Raw genomic sequence first — 21,270 nt, 5'->3', positions numbered from 1 at the left:
CTCTCTCTCTCTCTCTCTCTCTCTCTCTCTCTCTCTCTCTCTCTCTCTCTCTCTCTCTCTCTCTCTCTCTCTCTCTCTCTCTCTCTCTCTCTCTCTGCTGGTTGAGCTTGTCCCCAATGTCAGTGTCCAATCAGGTACGTGGTTTGTCCAACGTCACACGATGTAGCCAGTGAGCTTGGAGCTACGTGACTCGTGAGTCTTTTCGTGGATTTTGAATTTTCCAACAGCAGCAGAAGTTGAAGACAGACAGTGTGTCTTTCTATGAGCATCGCGCCTAAAGTAAGTGCAGTTATATGCTGTCTGATAATGTTGTTTCACGTCCAGGTGTTAATTGTCTCTAAACACTGTGATGAAGTTGCTTTGTGATGAAGTTAACGTTTGGCTTGCTTGCTGAGACTTTGCAATATTTTGTTGTTGTTGTGCTATCTAACGTTGACTTTAGCTAACGTTAGCTAAATTAGTGCCTCGTTAGGTAGCGGACGCTGTATGAACAGTAGCTAACCTTAACTAAGTGGCTATGATGAAATAACGTTAAAAATCAATAGCAAGATAAACGTTTACTGTTAGCTGACATCCAGTGAGTGCAGCTAACGTTAATAACCTGCTTTTAATTGGCGTAAGGCTGAACAAGTCTTATTCACACGGTGAATTGTTGTGTAATATAATAACGTTTAGTTTGATAGTTATTGAGAATATGAGTTTGAATATGGCCACCGGTGTTGTTCAAGCAAGGTATTGCTATTTTTCATCACTTCATGTACTGTAGCCCCTTACGTGACTCGCAGTCACGTAAGGGGCTACACTTCATGGTGCTGTAATTAACACAACACACGGATTCAATATAACTGATGAAATCACTGGTGGCCATATTCAAACTAATTTACTTTCATTAACTGTCAAACTAAATGAATGTGTGCAAAACTGTTTAGAGTTTGTACATTGGAATATTGTACATTGGAATACTGACAAAGGCATACCTCAGTGGTCATTTACTGTACAACTGGGTTAGGACATTTGTAGGGGCCAGTTTCGAATTGCAGTCTCCCGTAGGTGTTCTTTGAGAGTGTTTTTGAAAGTGGGTAGTGATTCACATTCCTTTACAGCTTTGGGTAGGGCGTTCCACATTGATGTGGCATAATTGCGAAACGTGTTTAGTCCCTTGTTTGAGCCGAATCTGGGTGTAACATGATTTGTGGAGCTCCCTCTGGTGTTGTGATCGTGGTATTCACTGACCTTTGGGAAGTATTTTGACATGTACATGGGTACCTTGGTCGTGTAGACGGTGTAGTGTATCTTGTAGACCAGGCCCATTGCAAGTTGCTGTACTCTGTCGTCTACTCTAAACCATCCTACTAGGTTGTCAAAGTGGGCAGGGGTGAGGTGGGTTCTAGGAGTCAGGTCAAGCAGTAGTCTGACTAGTTTGTTTTGAGATGTTTGTAATTTGGTTTTTAGTGCCTTTGAGGTGCTTTGGTACCATGAGGTGCAAGCATAGTCGTAGTACCCTTGAATGAGCTCCTGCTAGAGTCTTCAGGGTATTCTTGTTTACCAGAGAGGAGATCCGGTACAAGAATCGAGTTCGTTGGTTGACTTTTTTTATTACATTGGATGCCATTTTGTCACAGGAAAGATTAGCCTCTAGGATGGAACCCAGGTAGGTAATTTCATCTTTCCTTGTGACAATATTGTCACCCACTGTAACTGAGAAGCCGTCGGTCTTGCTGAGTTTGTTATTTGAACCGAAGAGAATGGATTCTGTTTTGCCCATGTCACCATGTGTAATGATAGTTTGTTATCGGCGAGCCATATGCAGATTTTGCCTAGTTCCGAGCTGAGGGTTTTTTTCAACCTGTAACTTGTTCTTGCTTTTAGCTTGTCAATCAGAATGGTGTGATTGACAGTGTCGAAGGCCTTTTGTAGGTCCAGCATGACCATGCCGCAGTATTTGCCCGCGTCCACCTCTTGTTTGATGTGGTCGTTCAAATACAGAAGGCATGTGTCAGTGGAGTGGGATGTTCTGAAGCCAGATTGGAATTCGTAGTAGGGCTGGGCGATATGGAAAAAAATCATATCGCGATAACGATATGATAATGTTATCATATTTCTCTATCGATAATTATCGAATTGTAAAAAAAAAGTTTTTTTTTTTTATAAAACAGATGTATGTTTATTTTGCAGCAATTCTTTGTCATTGCCGCCATCTTTAGTGTTACATCCCCTCACACTCCAGTTCTCATGCTGCAGCTGGTTTAAAAGCTAAAGTAAACCGGCTTCTCTGCTGGCTGTGGCTCCAGGGGAGTTGAACAGTTCTGGCTCTGCTAGTTTATTTTCGATCTTTTGGCGCTTTTTTGGTGGACAAACCACCGCACATGTGCACTGTGACTTGTGACTGGAGTCTAGTTCTGCTAGCACACATAGCCTACTGTGTACAGACGGTTTCAAACTGTATTTTAAATTAGAAAGCAAACAAAATAAATGGACGAGAAAAATAAATCTCAATTTGGTCAGTATTGTCATTTGGACAAGCAAAGCCATTACTTTAAGTTGCAGGCAAGAAAGACAAGTCTGTCCACTGTCTCTGGTTTTAAAACTGCCCTGTTGCAGGTATATAAAAAAAAAATATATATATATATATATATATATATATATATATATATATATATATATATTAGAGGTGGGCATAGATACATTTTTTTAATCTAGATTAATCTATCTGCAATCCTGGATTAATCTAGATTAAAATGGCTAAAAAAAAAAAAAAAAAAAACCTGCCGAAGGCATTCAAAATATGTGTGTTCTACCCAAATAATGACCAGAAGTAAGTCCTTACTTTTTCTTTCCTCCTTATGTTTCTCAGGCCAGGTGGCCCATTACACCATGAGCCCATCTCCCGTTTCCAAAATGCATTACAGACTGTTTGAAAAAGCTGTTTTGCTATGATAATTGGTAATGAAATATCAAAATAATGTTCAATAAGATGTACTTGTGTTTAATAAGTTGTTTTATTCAGAAGTTAACCCAAATAAATAATATTACCAGTACAGTACAGTATCTAGCACACTCTCAGGAGCAAAACAGAAAAAATAATTTCAAACTTGAACTATGTGACATGGCTTGAATCAACTGCTCCAGTGGAGTTGCTCAGTGGCCAATGGTGTCAACTGTGGTTGTACTGGGCAGCTCCCAGGTGTGAATGGAACTGTGTGAATGTGAAGCAGGGCGTTCCTGAAAAAGAGCATCTGTGCTCAGCGAACCTACCCTGGGTAAATAAAGTTTATTTTTTATTTTATTTTTTTTATTATATATTTTTTTAACAACAGATGTATGTTTATTTTGCAGCAATTCTTTGTCATTGCCGCCATTTTTAGTGTTACATCCCCTCACACTCCAGTTCTCAGGCTGCAGCTGGTTTAAAAGCTAAAGTAAACCGGCTTCTCTGCTGGCTGTGGCTCCAGAGGAGTTGAACAGTTCTGGCTCTGCTAGTTTATTTTCGATCTTTTGGCGCTTTTTTGGTGGACAAACCACCGCACATGTGCACTGTGACTCGTGACTGGAGTCTAGTTCTGCTAGCACACATAGCCTATCGTGTACAGACGGTTTCAAAATGTATTTTAAATTAGAAAGCAAACAAAATAAATGGACAAGAGAAAAAGAAATCTGAATTTGGTCAGTATTGTCATTTGGACAAGCAAAGCCATTACTTTAAGTTGCAGCTTGCAGGCAAGAAAGACAAGTCTGTCCACTGTCTCTGGTTTTAAAACTGCCCTGTTGCAGGTAAAACAAATAAAAAAAAAACGATTTTTCGATTTTTTATTTATTTCGATATTCGATATCGATTATTAAAATATATCGCGATATTTATCATTATAGTTATATCGCCCAGCCCTAGTTCGTATACTAATTTTTCCATGACTTTCGAGATGGATGTAAGGATAGAAACAGGGCGGTAGTTACCCATAGTTTGCAGGGTCTGTTTCTGTTGAGTAACTAACTACCTGGTCCCAGGGAGAGACTTTCACTACATTTTGTGAATCAGACCCTGATAAATTCTAGTTTTCTAAGGTATCGTTACTTTGCTATATCTCTGCATATCCACCTGAGAAACTCATGCTGGAGAGGTCAGAGCGAGTTCCACTTGAGTCCGACTCCCACACATTCAGGACAAACACGGTCTCCACACTGTTGGCCACTCAAGTAGTTTGGCGGAGGGGGGGGGGGTAGTACTAGTGCCATAGGTGTTGAGGTGTTGTTAATTCACTTCATTCACCTTGCTCAGATTTGGCTGCTGGCCCCGATACAGGAATCAAACCGGTGACCTTCCAATCACAAGCTACTCTACTTCTCTAACATTTAGGCTGCCACCCCCTTTCCCCCCTGCAGGTTTTCAGTCATGAGCTGGGTCGTGGAGGAGTGGAAGGATGGGCTTACAGGGAAAGCTCTGCAGAAGATCCAGGAGATCGAGTCCCAGCTGGACAAACTGAGGAAGGAAAGGAGCCAGAAACAATTCCAAGTAGACTCACTGGAGGCTGCCCTGCAGAAACAGAAACAAAAGGTCAGTCCCTCTTTTTTTTGTCCTTGTATATTACCCTCCCTGGTATTCGGGACAGGCACAACTAAAGTTTCCCTAGATAGAGTACTCCAGGCCGCAGTGATTCCCAACCTGGGGTCCGCGGACGGTCCGCCAGGGGGCGCAGGGGGTCCGCCAGACCACAGATGATTTTTTTTTTTTTTTATTATTATTTTTTAGTTCAGAGAAATATTTAATTAGCATATTTTTATCATCAGAAGCATGAATAGTCTCTCCACTACAATAAAAAAGAAAGATAAACAAATAAACATCTAGACATGATTTTTTAACGTTAACAGTAGGCTACCGGGTAGCCGCTAAAACGCGACTCAGTTGACTGTATCACTTTCCGTAGCTAGCCTAGCACGCTAGTTAACTTTCTCGGCTCGTCTGCAGTCAGCCGCCAGAGGCGAAAATGTGTGACAAACGAAAAGGAGATGACGGCAGCTCATCTGCAAAAAAAGTTAGGACCTACAGCAATCGCGAAAATTACATCACCATGGGCTTCACTGAGGGACCAGACAAACGACCTGAGTGTGTGATTTGTGGAGAAAAGTTGGCAAACTCGAGCCTGAAGCCCAGCAAGCTGAAGAGACATCAGGCGTCTAAGCACCCAGAAACCGTTGGGAAGGATCCAGACTTTTTTTGGAGGAAAGAACAGTCTCTCAAGGCGAACAAGCCTGTTGATGTTAGAGTAGCGTGGAGCAGGGGTGGCAGTGATTTACAGAAGGCTACCGAAGCCTCCTTTGAGTGTTCGCTTTTAATTGCAAAAGCAAAGAAACCGCACAATATTGGCGAGCAGCTCATCAAACCAGCCTGCATCAAAATGGTTTAGAAACTGTGCGGCCCACAGGTGGCGGATAAACTAAAATCAGTACCACTCTCGAACAATGTAGTGAAAGACCGAATTGATAAGATGTCAAGTGATTGCGAGCAGCAGCTGTCAGAAAAGCTTAGAAAGGGTCCATTTGCCATACAACTTGATGAAACTACAACTGTCGCAGACGAGGCTGTGCTCATCGTTTATGTGCAATATATCGAAAATGAGGATCTGAAGCAGGACATTCTCATGTCAGTCAACCTTACTACCACCACTCGAGGTGAGGATATTTTTACTGCAGTGGATTCTTACTTCATTCAACATAAATGCAAACCGTTCACCATTAGGGCCTGATTTGAGAGGATGAATACAGGATTTGAATATTGGCCAAAATTTTGAAATACATATGGTGCAAGATTAGATTTGTTGATTGAAGGAACAAGTCAAAGAAGCATAGTGGATCTAATTATGATGCATATGCCTGTGTATAAGCAGTTTGTTATTAAAATGACAAAAAAAAGTATTAAAATGACAAAAAAAAGTATTTTATGGTATTTTATTAGGAGGGGGGTCCAGGAATTTCATCAGAGATGTTTGGGGGTCCCTGGGGGAAAAAAGCTTGGGAACCCCTGCTCCAGGGTATTCACGGGATATTAAAAAAATAAGTTTTTGCTAGTATGGTTGTCAAATTGGTGATAAAAGGGTCTTTAAAAGTCTTAAATTGAACTTGTTGAAACCTGCAGATACCCTGTACTCAAAACAGTCAGTTACCATTTGTAATAATGACATTACATCCACTCTGTCTGCAGCAGGTCTATTCGCTCATGGAATGGCATATTTCTTAAAGGGGAACTATCTTATAAATGGCCTTTTTGAGTGTTTAGCATTGTTTCCTAGCTATGTGAACTTATATTAATATGATCTATGTCTCAAAATTCTCATATTGGCGCATTCTTCCAATTCTCCTCTCACAATATTCACCCTCACTGAACTGAGTCGTTTGAAAATGTGCCTATATGTGATGTCATATAGTCGCTGCTGCATGTTAATGTTCAGGCGAACACAACGGTGCACAGTGGTTTAGGTGGCACCTGCAGCTGCGGCTGCAAAACAGCTCGAAATCTTGAGGTAGAAAAATGCTGTTTTTGAGGACTTGATTAGAAATACAAAACAATGAATAAAAAAAATATATATATTACAGAGGTGTTCCATAGACTCACAGGAATTGTGTAAAAGTGCCCAAATAGTGAAAAAAATAGTAAAATAGTTCCCCTTTAACTCTTTCAGTGCCGTGGGCCTAGCCCATATTTGTTCCTACTGCACCACCGCTCTAAATGATAGGGATGCGTGGCGGTGTTTGCAGGGCTATATCTATATTCTATATTATAGCTATATGAATACAATACTATGCCTCATTTGACATCAACTATCCATTGTTCAATATGTGAAAAACGGGGTTGTCACCAGCTTGGCTGGCCGTTCACACTAATACAATTGGCAGTATTAGAGGGTGGGAGAAGCTGGCGGGGTGGGTCCGGGTCGTTGTAAACAGCGACTCCTACAGTTCGGTCGGGGCGCCTGCTAAGCGCGGATAGGATCTAATTAGGGGCATAGTGTGATCCTTCCACACGCTACGCCCTCTCAGTGAGAATCCGCGCTGCCAGGTGAAAAGAAGCGGTTGATTGGCTAGACGTGTGTCGGAGGAAGCACGTGAGATAGCCTCCACTCTCCCAGACCGACTGTGGGGGGTAAGTGCGCAGCGACCAGGAAGGGGATTGGGAATTGGCATAACGACTAACATTGGAATGGGAGAAAATCAGAGGAAAAAGGAGGGGGAAAAAGATAAAGATAAAAAAAAAAGAAAAATGTGAAAAAGATATTTTTTTTTCATGTATACGTTCGCGTGTTATAAGTATAGTTTCAGAGTGATCCTGGCTAATTCCAGAAAACGGCCCTATGGAGCAATATGTGAATTTGACTAAAATAGTTGGCGTTGCTCGCCTGGACACGCTACTATTTCCAAATCAAATGTATATAATGGGTATTATGTTTCATCATGAATGCTGATGGGGGGGGGGTCGTTTTTTGATGCTTTGATCGCCACCAATGGCATACGTTCTGGAGTACGCTAGGGCTGCACGATTAATTAAACTATTTTTAATCAAAACCGCGATTTGGAATGATGCAATTATCAAATCGTGCAATTTTTTTTTTACCTTTTTTTTTAACCAGGAAGTCCCATTGAGATACAAGATCGGTTTGGGAGAGGGAGGTAAGGGGTTTTAGATTGTGTGTTGTGAACTTTAGACTTCAGAGAGGGAGAGTAAAGTACAGAAAAAAAGGTACCGTTGGGTACCGGTATCGATTCCCAGGTAAAAATAAACATTTTCAGTAGGGCTGTCTTAAATACTTCGAAGCTTCGAAGCTTCGTTCGATGGCACAAGCTTCGAACATTAAAAAAAAAATCGAAGTTTAACGTTTCAAATTTTTTTTTTTTTTTTTACTTCGATGTGTGTGTGAACTACCCATCCCAGTTAGCACAGCCGAATCCCGTCCAATCTTTCGCTGTCGACTAAAGACTCACTTCTTCAACCATTATCTGAAATGATAAAAAAAAAAAAAAAAAAAATCTAACCGTGACTAACCTTACTGTCATGCACTTGTCCTAATAAACTAACCTACACTGTAACACGCAACACTTTGATGAACATTGTTACTCAGCTGATAGAGTTGTACCCTTCTTGCTGTCTTGTCGTACAGAACTTGTAAGTCGCTTTGGATAAAAGCGTCAGCTAAATGACTAAATGTAAGTGTGTGTGTGTGTGTGTGTGCGCGCGCCTTGTAGAATTCCACACATAAGAAAGAAAGATACTGGGATGAATAAACAAAATAGGAAATACAATGTAGAAATGCATGCAATACATAAATACATATGAATCTCCATATATGAAATATAACATTTAGATAAGGTGCTACTGAGATGTTTTGGTGAGTTCTTTGTTTTTTTGTGGAAGTTGCCCTTCTTAAAAATGCATGAACATTCACTGATAATTGGTCTGTAGTGGAGTCTACAAGGTCTACATTGCCGGACCATGTAGAATCCGGACCTTGTAGACTGACATAATTCTGTGCATAGTTTAGTCTACACAGGCCATATTTCAAATAATCAAAATCTTACTTCATTCATCTTAAACATTCTTGATTTGGGGGATTGGTAGTTCCCATGAAATCTGAAGTTGTTCAAACGACAACAGCGATCCACCTTGAATTAAATCACACAGCCGAGTGAAACCTTGTTGGATGCGTCAGTCACGAAAGGGGCTACTTAATTAATTAATCCAACCCACTTTATTTATAGAGCACATTTAAAAACAACACATTTTACGAAAGTGCTGTACAAGTCCCACAACATAAGATAAAAAAAAGAGAATATTAAAAAAATATTAAAAAATATTTATTTTTTTATTCTTTTTAATTTTGTTTAAATTTTTTTCGAAGCTTCAAATTAAAATCGAAGCTCGGCCCCGAAGCTTCGATTGCCAAAAAAAGCTTCGAAGGTCAGCCCTAATTTTCAGGCTCGGTGTCCCGAAAAGACCCACCGCGTAGGCCAGATGCAAGCCGCATTTTACAGTAAACCTCTGTGGGGCTGCTTTTTTTTTTTTTTTTTTTTAATTGTAATCGCAATCGCAATATCTGTCAGAAAAATCGCAATTAGATTATTTCCCAAAATCGTGCAGCCCTAGAGTACGCTACACATGGTCGTTGCGATCGATGTGAAATCATGGTTGGATCAAAGCAGGATTGATGTCATATAGTCCTTACCTTCACTAGGAGGTATTGGTGTCCATCGTGTCGCCAACATAATCCACCACAACACATGCATCGGGGGCATTGGACACATTTCAATGTCATCGAGTGAACCGCTAGACACGCCTGACCAAAAAAACTGCGCCCGGAGTGAATTAAATGTAACACCGGGTGTCAAAAAAAGGTTTTGAAGGGTGGGGGATACTGCCACCTACCAGAATGCGGCCGGTATTGCACTCTAGCTATCTCAGAGTGATTCCCTATGGTAATCCTGAGGTCCCTGTGAGAGAAATTAATAAAAATATAGAATAAAATAAATAACGATGAAAACCCGACTATACTCGGGTCTGGCGCTGAGCGGTTGGCGAGTTAACCCGACTTTCCTCGGGTCTGGCGCTGATTGAGTTAAGCCTGATCGGTACTCGGTCGAGATTTAGTTAGCGTTGCACAAATTGATCAATGCAATCCGTATTAAGTGATTGAGCTTTTGGTCATTGTTAGCATGGTGTTATTCACCGTCAAAGATGAAATCTTTTTATATTCTCCTTTGGTTCATTACAATTTACTCAAGTATAGTAACGGACACAATATATCTGACACTGGAGTGGGGATACATTCCCTGATGTCCATAGAGGTCCCTAGATACCAAGAACATGTAAATGGACCTTGTAGTTGTGGAGCAATTCTTCATTTACTTGTGTATGTACTTTTAGGCGAATTTTCTGAAAATATGGCTAGGGTTTAGGGCTGCAACTAACAATTATTTTGGTAGTCGACTAATCTGTCGATTATTTTTTTGATTAGTCGACTAATCTAACGGTTATTTCTGTCACACCCTCCATCTCTGCTTCCTGTGGGCTCCTCTGCCTCCTTTTCCGGGCTCTTAGCAGACTTCTTAGCTTAACATAACAGACTGACAGTAAGTTTGGGGGAACTAATGGGATAACTGGGGTTGCAACAAAAGTGCAACTAGGGCTAACGACACAATGAAATAAAATAATAAATAATATATCCTTCTTAGCAGACTTATTAGCTTAAAGGCCAACTTGCATGTTGTATTTTTGTTCAATAAAAATGTGGACTAGGCCAACGGTGACTTTCATGAAGAAGAAATTGACCCAGTTTTAGCGTTTTTATCAAACATTTTGTCTGCCCAACACAATCACCACGCACGTGGATATTTTAATCAATGGTTCATAACGTGCGCGTGTAATCGAAATGATGTCGTCACAACAGGTGCAGGGCACCAGGGGGCTCTGAGCTCTGGGAGAATGTATCTGTTTCACCTAACAACACTATTGCTCCGTGATCATAGCCATCCATCTCTAAAGCTAACCACTATTTGTAAAAGCCACAACCACGTTACCATATTTGTAATAATGTAAATCATTGTGTCGTTGTACATATTGTGTATACACCGTTAGAAGCTAACATAGCTTAGCTTGGTAGCTATTGTGCTAACAACATATCCCGACGTCCAGCTCGCTAGCCGGCATCAACGCCCGACCCAAAATGGTTCTCTCCTCTCTGTACACCCCCGTCCCCACAAGTACCCTGCCAGGGAGCCCATGGACACGACAACAGCAGCAGCAGCCATAAGGTGCTCGAGCCCGTAACGCTAGTGGTACACGATAGCTATGAGCTAACTAACGCTACAAGCTCAAACACCCTACAACCACCACTACTGTCGCGTCCACAAGCTCCCCGACAGAACACCCGCGAGGACAAAGGCACACAAAGAGGAGAGAACCACCCCAAATCGGGCACTCATGCCGGCCAACAAGCCAGACGCCGCAGCACGTTGTTAGCACAATAGTAGCCCACTCGGTGCATCACAGTCACCATTGATCAACATGCAGCGACGTGTAGCTTGCATGATGCGTGTGCAGTGCTTTGCCACACAGGTCTGAGAAGAGGACCTGCACATGATTTTACTCGTTCCCCAAACTCCTCTACATGCCCCGATCTAAAATGGTTCACGACAGTAGACATAATGCTAACGTTAGCCAGCGCCATTTATCCAGTAGTACTATGACCCGGACGGGCATAAGGCATACGTTTCCTGAAGTGACGTCACAGCCGTGCTAGCGTCTGATAAGCTTTTAGATTTGCTCGTGCATGTTATTCGTGCGTGGACCTTTTTAACCATTTCTGAGTGAAATTTCCGGCGTCAAATGAAAAAAGAAAATAATTAAATTAGATACAAATGATGTAAACTACCCATAATTGCAGAGTAGGGTTTAACCTGCAAGTTGGCCTCATCCCAGGGAACTAATGGGATAACTGGGGATGATGTTTGCTCCTGACAAGAGTCTAAAAGTCTGGGGTGATGGTAGACAAAGCAACTCTGAGGTCATGCTCAATGTTCAATCTGTTCCTCTGTTTTGTCTTCAGCTGGACCAGAGCTGAGAAGCCACTTTCACAAAGATAGGTAGTGCAAAAAAAGATTATATAAATATTTGTTATTTTTTTTTTTTATGACACATCGCCGCGAAAATTCGGCGTCGACGAGTTTTTATGATCGACGTTGTCGATTATGTCGACTAATCGTTGCAGCCCTACTAGGGTTTAACAGGTTAAGAAAAAAGTGTCTTCACTGTTTGTATCAATAGTCTATAAACGCTAAATGCCATGAATTGACATGTATAGCTGTTCTGCAATTACTCTCAGTATTATTATTTTAGAAAATCGCAAAGCAGATTTGTATATAGGGAAGCAATTTATTCTGGGATTTGCATACTCCTTTAATTTATCATGGCACATGCTGTCCATCTCCTAACTATTCCCCAGCAAGTTTAGCTCAAAACCCTGCCCCTATCGTTTTCATTGGCTTACATGCCGTGGCCTCACACAGCGCCAACTGTGAATCTCACCATCTCAAAGATGACAGCATATGCAGCAGCATCCCCTGTTGGGGTTGGTTATTACTCAACGTTGTAAAGTATTACATACACGTTTCCTTATGAATGATGATATTTGAGGAGCCTAATAATAGGGACTTTAATTCCTCATTTTTGTATTTGTGCCTGTTTTACAAGGAACATATACAAGTGTCATACTCCTTGCTGGTTTACAGAGGCTGTCAGTGGACCCTGTCGGTAGCAGTGATGATTGCATCCAGTCCTCACAATTCAACTTGGAAAATTAATGTAGCCTACTTGAGGCTTCGACTGACCATGCATAGCTGATGTGAAAAAAAGGTTTTTGATTTGGGGACAATGAGATGTATGGCAAGGAAGCCAGCCCTTTTGTCAAACATACTGTCAGATCATATTCACTGTTAACCATAGGTAAAGTTATTGACAGAAAGGCTTGCTAGCATAAAGTTAGCTTTCTGGGCCATTGGTTGTTGTCAAGCAGTTGCTAAGGTAGAGTAGAGGGACTATAATGAAAGTCAGCAGTGAGCAAAGCCTGTATTTGGCAAGTGGCCATGGTCTAAGCGGAATAATTAACTTGCAGTTGTGCGTTAAACAGTTTTTAGGCACTTTGGCTCTGCTGCACATTGGGTGGTTCTTCCCTTACATACATCTGGCTGGGTGATTGTGGTGGAGAAACGTAAACCTTCCCCCCATTGTCTGTAGGTGGAGAGTGAGCGGAGCGATGGGGGGGCCCTGAAGAGAGAGAACCAGTCTCTAGTGCAGTCGTGCGATGTTCTGGAAAAAGCCAGACAGAGGGCCGTCCATGACCTGGGGGTGAAGGAGCAACAGGTCAGTATGGCTCCATCGCAGCCAGGTCTGGGATTCACCAAAGAGACTGGCTGGAAAGAATTCCCAATTGTTGTCATTGTAGTTAATGAGTGATTCCATTAGAGCACATTGGTGAAAATCACACAATTCTGGTCAAATTTCTGGCATGTATATAAGCAATACGACATAGTAAATAACATGTTTTTCTTTTACTATCGGCTAACCTACTGTATGTTGTTTACTATAGGCTAGGGATGCACCGAATGGGAAATTCTTGGCCGATACCGAAAATAGGAAACAGTTGGCCGAAAACCGAATGCCGAAAGGCCGAAAATTATTAATATAAATATATATATATATATATATATATATATATATATATATATATGTTTTTTTTTCTCTTTTTTTTAGCTACCTGATTATGGCAAAAGACATGATTATGGCTAAACTTAACTTAAATAATATTAATAATCACTATTATGGGCCCATAAAACATTTATTCAGCACTTTTGAATGCATTAATTCCAGACTGTTAAGACTAAAAGACTACAACGATTGATGATGACTTCCTGTCCTCGCATTTCCATTTCCGGTTTAACGATACATTTTCAACAACGGATTGCTGCTAATTAAACACTTCATTTAAACGGAGTAACGTTAACGTTATGTCGAGTTCATACGTGTAGTGTAGTATGAACTCGTCACTCATAACGTTAACATTACTCAGTGTCCACTGTTGCTGCCACCGTTGCGTCGCAGATGGATGGTACACTGTTAGCTCCGTAGCTAATCCGCTCCTAGACTACTGATAGCAGTACCGTTAACGTCGGAGCTGATCAATACTCCGGTTTTTTCTAATTTAGTTTAGAGCCGGGTTTCGGGGGGCATCCCTACTCCCAAGAGGAGTTAGTTATCACAGGCTGTAGAATGCAGGAAGAGCTGCCAAGCTGCTCACGTTACATGTTGCGCATGCTACCGGTATGTCTGTAGTCGCGTTTTGATGACGTCATCACAACAACACGTTATTTGACTTTCGGTCATATATTTTCGGTGCTAAAACCCTTTCGGCCGAAAGAGCCTTTTTAACCATTTTCGTCCGATAATTTTCGGTAGCCGAATTTTCGGTGCATCCCTACTATAGGCTAACCTATAGGATGTCATTTACTATCAGCTAACCTACTGGATGTTATTTACTATAGGCTAACCTATAGGATGTTATTTACTATTGGCTAACTCATGGGATGTTGTTTACTATAGGCTAACCTATATGATGTTATTTACTATAGGCTAACCTACAGGATGCTATTTACTATAGGTTAAACTACAGGATGTTATTTACTGTAGGCTAACTTATTACATCAAGTGTTCTATTGCTTTTATACTGTACACCGTATATATTTGTATTACAACTGTTTTATCTGGTTTCATATTGTGAATAAAACGCAGATCAAGTTTTGATTAAGAGTTCATTCTTCTCTGTATACTGTACAGTATGTGTTGCTAATAGTGATGCACGATATATCGGCCGATATGGCCGTTTTTTTTCTACACATCTGTATCGGTTCGATATCAAGATTGGGCCGATTATATAAAAAAAAAATCATTTTTTTCCCACATTTTAATATATTTTTTTTGTATACATGTTTTGGCCTTAAATAGTTTCAAAATATCACGCATTTCTGAAAATAAGTTACAAAAGTAAAAAGAAAATGCGTTTTGGAAAATAGCTCTTTATTTGATTATCATAAAAAAGTGTTTTCTATACAGAGATATCGACATTGGTAAATATCGGTATCGGCCAGAACAGCAATATTAATATCGGTTATCGGTATCGGCCACAATTTTCACATCGGTGCATCACTAGTTGCTAAGTAACTCATTCGTCATGTTGTAACAAAATAACCCACTTCTCTCAGCCAGTCCCATTGCTTGATTGGAACCAACTGTTGTATAATGGTATATAACTGTAGAATACATCCAGAGACATGAGTATAAGATGAAAAGTCCTTTTTCACTTCATGGGGTCTTATACAAGGTCAGGTCAGTGTTGTCATAATAATCTGGTCATTTTGACAGAACCTTGCAATTCTGACCCTAGGTGAACTACCTGGACGGCCAGCTGAGCGCATGCAAGAAGACCATAGAAAGACTGGAGCAGGAGTTGAAGAAGTAAGTCAGCTTGCCAGCGAAGGTGGTTGATATATACAAATGATAAACTATACTGTAGTTCCTGACGTGGCTTTTGAGAGGCTGGGAAGAGGTTCTTATTACCTGCCAACAGGGGTACATGTTGATTCCAGAACCACTATACTACACCATCCCTGGACACAGTGATTTGACATGGGTAGATTGGTGACAGGCCAGTCCTTTACGTTGCATCTCCTCTCCTTCTCAGATATAAGAATGGACTGGATCGTTGTCAGCCCTCCTCTTCCTCGTCCTCTTCTGAACTGCAGCCCTCCACGCCTCAGAAAACCTTTGCTACCCTGGCCGCCACACCAGCCCACGGACAGCAAGGTATTTTACTACCGGTTTCCTGCATAAGTCAAGTGATTAGGACATTTGTTTATTAGGCCTTTAAAAGTTATGGAAAAGGTTAAAGTTGAATTATAGTTGACTATGTAAAAAATACAGGGTTCCTGCTAGCGAAACATAACCTGGGGTATTAAAATTGGCTAGTAAAAATATATATAAAAAAACAACAACATTTTAACAGAGACGCTGACAAATACTGGTCAGGGAAGTTGCACTACTGTATGTGTTATGGATAAGTCATGGAATATTGAAAATGTGAAAGAGAGACCATACAGTTCCACTTCATGGCAAGTCACTCCGGATTAGAGTATCATGTAAAGGCCTCTGTCTGTCCCAGATAACAGACTGGAGGAACTGCAGGAGAAATACAAGCAGGAGGTGGAGGAGCGGAAGAGGTTGGAGACAGAACTGAAAGTCCTACAGGTCAAGGTAAGTGAGAATGACACAGGAAGGCCAGATAGTAGATGAAGGCAGGGTTCGCACAAGGTCCTTGAAGTGCTTAAACTGCTAAAAAATAAATCAAGGCCTGGAATTCCTTGAAAACGGCAACATTTTTAACAGTGCTTAAAAAGTCCCTGAAATTCAAATCGACCATTTGCATTGAACGTTTTGTTCATCCATGATAAAATAGTTCTGAGTCAAGAAATATAAATGTATCTAAATTGTAACTATTGGATCCGAAAAAAAATTCTATAAAAAAAAACAGCATTTAAAAGTGAATTGTATCCTTTTAACACTTTTAGCACCAGGGGTTGCTGTTGAAATGCCATCGCCTTTTAACATGGGGATATGTGGCTGTGTTTGCAGGCCTAAAGCTATATTATATATTATAGCTATGGATCTAATAATATAGTCGATTGTCATTGAGTTTCTCCCGGTCAAGATGCAAAAAACAGATACTTTTTTCATTCATACATTCCCGTTTTATACCGTGGTGATAATGAGTATAGTTTTAGAGTAATGCTGTGTAATTCCAGGAAACGCCGCTAAACAGCATTTCAGTGCATTTCACTAGGAATCGTGCCATTCCTCGCTTGGATCAACAATCAATCTGAAATCAACACTAGATTATCGGTATTATGTTTCATCATGCATGCATGAAAGGGGGGGGGGGGTTCTATGCTTCGATCGTCACCAACGGAATCAGGGAAGGAATTATCGGATCAACGCAATATTAATACCATATAGTCCTTACCTTGACCAGGATCTGTCCCGAAAAGAATATTCCAATTATCTGATCGCCATTCCAAATACTGATGTCGATTGTGTTGCCAACGTAATCCAGCACTGAACACGATCCGGGGGGGCCTGACCCTCGTCGATACATGCGTTATAAGCGCTTCGCCTGCCTGGCTAGTTAGACTCCGCCCGCAGGCCGGCCCAGACACTAAGCCATATCGTTTCAAATGGAGTGCAATAGTGGCGGCAGGCGGCGGTATTGGACTTTTACGATCTCAGACCCATCCCCAGTGATAACACACAGCTGCCTGCATGTTCATGAATGGAAATATCGAATAAAAGAAATAACGATGAAAACCTGAGTATACTCTGGTTTTCGGGGGTCCTGGCGTTCACCCGACTTTAGTCGGGTCCGCCACCCAATGTGTTAAACATTTAAAACAGTGCTTGAAAGTCCTTGATTTTCATTTTGCAAGGTCTGTGGGAACACTGAAGGGTATCTGGGTCTAGCATTACCCCCTTTCCTCACACGTACACAGATTCTAAACTTAACTGAACTGCAGCCTAAATGTAAAAACTTGCTTTCTCTCCTACTGCCAGGGGAAAGCAAATAGAAAGATTTGAAAGATTACAAATTGTAAATGTCAATATATAGAATAGAATAGAAGGCTTGTACATAATACACAATACAATGAAATTAGGAGTGCTACTCCTGATTAGTGTTGCGCGGTATACCGGTACTAAAATAGTACCTCGAGTATTCAAACCGATACTATACTGCATTTGGAGAAAAACAGTATGTTTTTATGTCTATTTATTTTATTTACCGGTATGTGCTCTCATTGCTCACCAATCGGAAGTAGCCAAAGGTAGCTAGCTACGTATACGCCCATCAACAACAGCTTGTGAAACGTCAGTGTGTGAAGACGTTACAGCTCCAGTGTGCTTTGGTCGCACTTTTCCACCCGAAATAAGTCCCAAAAATGTTGGTATCGTGACACTACTCCTGATCAGTGCAGTTAAAAACAAAATAGACAGGACAACTACAATACATATTCATCTCTCCATGCTACACATCTCATCCCCTCCTTGTGTGTTGTGTTGTCTGCGACTTGATGACAGTATTAGGCTGCTGGACAGGCTGCATAAGAATTTGTTCTTAATTGCTTGCCTGGGTAAATAAAGGTTAAAGGGGAACTCCACTTTTTTTGGAAATTAGCTTATTTAACATCTTCCCTGGAGTTAGACAAGAAGATGCATACCTTTTTTGTCTCTGTGCGTGCATTTTAGCTTTGGGAATAGACGCTCCGTTAGCATAGCTTAGCTTCATCACTGGAAGTGAGGCAGGACAGTAGCCTTACAGTGCCTTACAGTGTATTGCAAGGTCTGACATTGACCAAACTTGATATGCATGACCTTGGTGGGCTCTAGGTCAACTCCTGAAAAGGGGGTCAATGTCAGACCTTGCAATCAAAAGTTAGGGGGCGCACTGAAATTATGGCAAGGGTTATTAGCCCCCTAACTTTTGATTGCAAAGTCTGACATTGACCCCCTTTTCAGGAGTTGACCTAGAGCCCACCAAGGTCATGCATATCAAGTTTGGTCAATGTCAGACCTTGCAATACACTAAGGCATTGTAAGGCTACTGTCCTGCCTCACTTCCAGTGATGAAGCTAAGCTATGCTAACGGAGCGTCTATTCCCAAAGCTAAAATGCACGCACAGAGACAAAAAAGGTATGCATCTTCTTGTCTAACTCCAGGGAAGATGTTAAATAAGCTAATTTCCAAAAAAAGTGGAGTTCCCCTTTAAATTAAATAAATAAATAAAATTTAGAGGGGTGGAATCGAGTGCAATCTTGGGTGTAGAGTGAGTACAGGAGTGGGCTCAGTACACAGCCTTGTAGAGAGCCAGTTCTGAGTGAGAGGGAGGAGGATAAGTGTGGGCCAAGTTTCACTGTTGCATAACACAACTAAACAAACATGGACAAAAACAATAAATAAATAAATACATGCCGCCATCTTTGTTGTTTGTATCATTATTTCACTCCCGACTCTTTTTCCAGACGTTGAACCAGTCATCGGTCAGTGTCAGCCACAAAGACATTGCTGCCCGCCAGCAAGCTGGATCCTCCATATTCCCATGGCAACAACAGAACCAGTCCCAGGGTGCCCTGGAGACCCCTCTGAAGAGGCGAGGTGGAGGGGGGTCCTTGCTCTGGAGCACCCACGAGGAGACGCCAATCAAACCCAGTCAGCGAATGAGCTCATCCACGGTGGCACAGAGTCCCAGTGACTCCTCCCAGCAGATGGACCAGCTCAAGGCCCTTAATCAAGGTACAACCAATCATTTAGAGAAATAAAAACGTAATATTTTATAGTTATACGCAAGAAAGGTAGGATCAATTCCAGCTTAGAAAGGTTTACATTTTCTACGAGAAATCTCAATTTTGGGAATGGCAACTCCCAAGAATTTGACTACAACCACAAAGACTTTGACTTCATATTCATATTATTTTATTAATAAAAAAATGCTTCCCCTGTCCTAAATAGCCAATTTGTAGTACCGGCACATCATTCTATTTAAATTTGTCTGTTTTAGTCTTAAGAAAATGCTAACCTCCCATTAAATCTTAATTTTTTTATCCACCGTTTCTCCTTATTTTTCAATTTTTCTCTCATCCCAATTTCGTATTGCCAATTCTCCCCTCCCCTGTCTTGAACGTTGCTAGACTATGCCTCCCACTGGTCGGCTGTAGTGACGATAGAAGCCTTGCATCACGTGTCCCCTCCGGTACACGAGGCGGCAGCCTGTCGCATCTTTTCACCAGACAGCGTGGACTCTCAGTGGCGAGGAGTAACGCGTGGGAGGCACACGCTGCCCCCGATACTTCCTGTCTCTGCTGTGCAGGCATCACCCAACTGACCTGTAGGAGTCGCTGTCCACAACGTCCAATCCCCACCCATCGACTTCCACCCGCTACCTCTGTCAATTGAGATGGTATGACGACTGGCCCAAGCCGCAGGCAATGCTGACACCGGGATTCGAGACCGGAGTCTCTTGCATTGGTGTCGAGCGCAATCTCCACTACGCCACCCAGCCGCCCTCCCATTACATTTTCTAATGTAAAATGTAAAAAGAGTTTGTGATCATCAAAATACCATTATGATGGTACTAATTTAGTAGTACTAACGCTGAGTACGAGCCATTATTATACCAGATACTGGTATTAGTATACCCAGTAAGGCTGTCGTGATTCGTCGACGATTACATTTTTTCGATTTGCATATTCATGATGAATGAATGAAAACTTTTATTTAAAATGGACACCACAGCTACATTGGACCAGTCACAGTGGACAGACCAGATGTGTTGTTTGCGTGTTTATAGCACAAGTGCTATTTTCAACACCAGTCCATTGAGGCTTTTCTAAGAGAATAAAATGAACAGTATAATACAGAATTAAAATCACATCAGTACAAATAGTTACCAGAACAAGAGTCCATTATCAAAACAACAACAACCAGTCCGCCAGTGGCACTCGCCATACCTTGGTTTCTAGCCAAATTTGACATTTGAAATCAATCTGAAAAACTTTGTCATTTGTGACAATTATCTCATTTGCATGTCATTTGTGACGCACGCTGATGTTTTGGTCCGCATGTTGATCTTTGTCATTTTAGTACACCCCACCACCCAGCCTATAGATGGCGCTGTAGTTGAACGGGAGATAGAGGTTGCTGCTCTGGCTACAGTTCCTCAGAATAAACATGCCACAAACTAACGTTAGCGTTAAAACCTTATCCGTTATTCTCATTAATTCAGGTGGGTTAAACAAACTATAAATGCCATAATACTGTTGATTCAAATGTGACATTCATTAACAAGTCCATGTTATGTTGTGTCAATACGAACACATTCTATATGGACCATCCTCAGGCATCATCCATCATCATCCACTCCGGGTCTAATGACATTAAGTATCAACAGTCTGAGTTATTGAGGGAGGACTTTAGGGCCCTGATCTCCACAGTCCAGTCATCTAAGAAATCCTGCATTATCTCTGGTCCCTTTCCCTCCCCTAGGTATGGGGATGGCAAGTATAGTAGGATCCGTGAACTTCATATCTGGCTGAAGGGTTACTGTTGCCTAATGATGATTCCTTATATAGAGAATTTCTATGCTTTCTGGAGACGTCCGGAGCTCCCTGCTAGGGATGGACTTCATCCCAACTGGAATGGAGCCCGGCTGCTCTCCGTGGGTATGGACATGGCTCTGAGATCCGCAGTGAGTGGGAGTAGGGAACTGGACCGGAAACATAAAATAGTGGATGTGGCCTGAAATGGGGTGAGTCCGATCCATCTCAGTTCCTTGTGTCCATGTTTTTAAAGCTACTCCCAGGGATCAGGCGGATCAAAGCCCTATTGATGGACCTACTCCTAAAAATATCTCTGTTGTATGTGATGGTTTGTCGCGTGGTAGGCGCAGTTATGTAGAAGAGAGGGGTGTGGTCAGGAGTAACCTGGTGGATCTTAAAAATGAGAGATATGTACACCCCTTGTCTCAGGTTTCTGTTCCCATAACCTCTGTACCTAATGATACAGTCTCTGCCACAGTTAGTCTGAACAGCCCATCTGCCTTCAAGGATAGGAAAGGGCTTGGCCTAATCCATTTAAACAT

The 21,270-nt window shown here is 41.5% G+C and overlaps 1 protein-coding gene across 1 annotated transcript in view; it reads left to right on the top strand.

Annotated features, from left to right (window-relative positions):
- Positions 1-210: 210 nt before the first annotated feature.
- cenpf (centromere protein F) overlaps positions 211-21,270 on the top strand; it is a 162,133-nt gene continuing 141,073 nt past the window's right edge. Inside the window, exons 1-7 of the mRNA XM_084337734.1 lie at positions 211-279; positions 4,378-4,549; positions 12,773-12,898; positions 14,976-15,046; positions 15,273-15,394; positions 15,750-15,841; positions 18,656-18,926. Of these exons, the coding sequence (XP_084193860.1) occupies positions 4,388-4,549; positions 12,773-12,898; positions 14,976-15,046; positions 15,273-15,394; positions 15,750-15,841; positions 18,656-18,926 (844 nt within the window). The 5' untranslated portion in view covers positions 211-279; positions 4,378-4,387. The remainder of the gene's footprint in view (positions 280-4,377; positions 4,550-12,772; positions 12,899-14,975; positions 15,047-15,272; positions 15,395-15,749; positions 15,842-18,655; positions 18,927-21,270) is intronic.

The sequence above is a fragment of the Notolepis coatsorum genome, assembly GCF_963971535.1.
Source record: "Notolepis coatsorum genome assembly, chromosome: 20".
NCBI classification, from domain to species: Eukaryota; Metazoa; Chordata; class Actinopteri; order Aulopiformes; family Paralepididae; genus Notolepis; species Notolepis coatsorum.
Note: the sequence above shows the minus strand (reverse complement) of the source record. Positions and strands in the feature narration are given on the sequence as shown.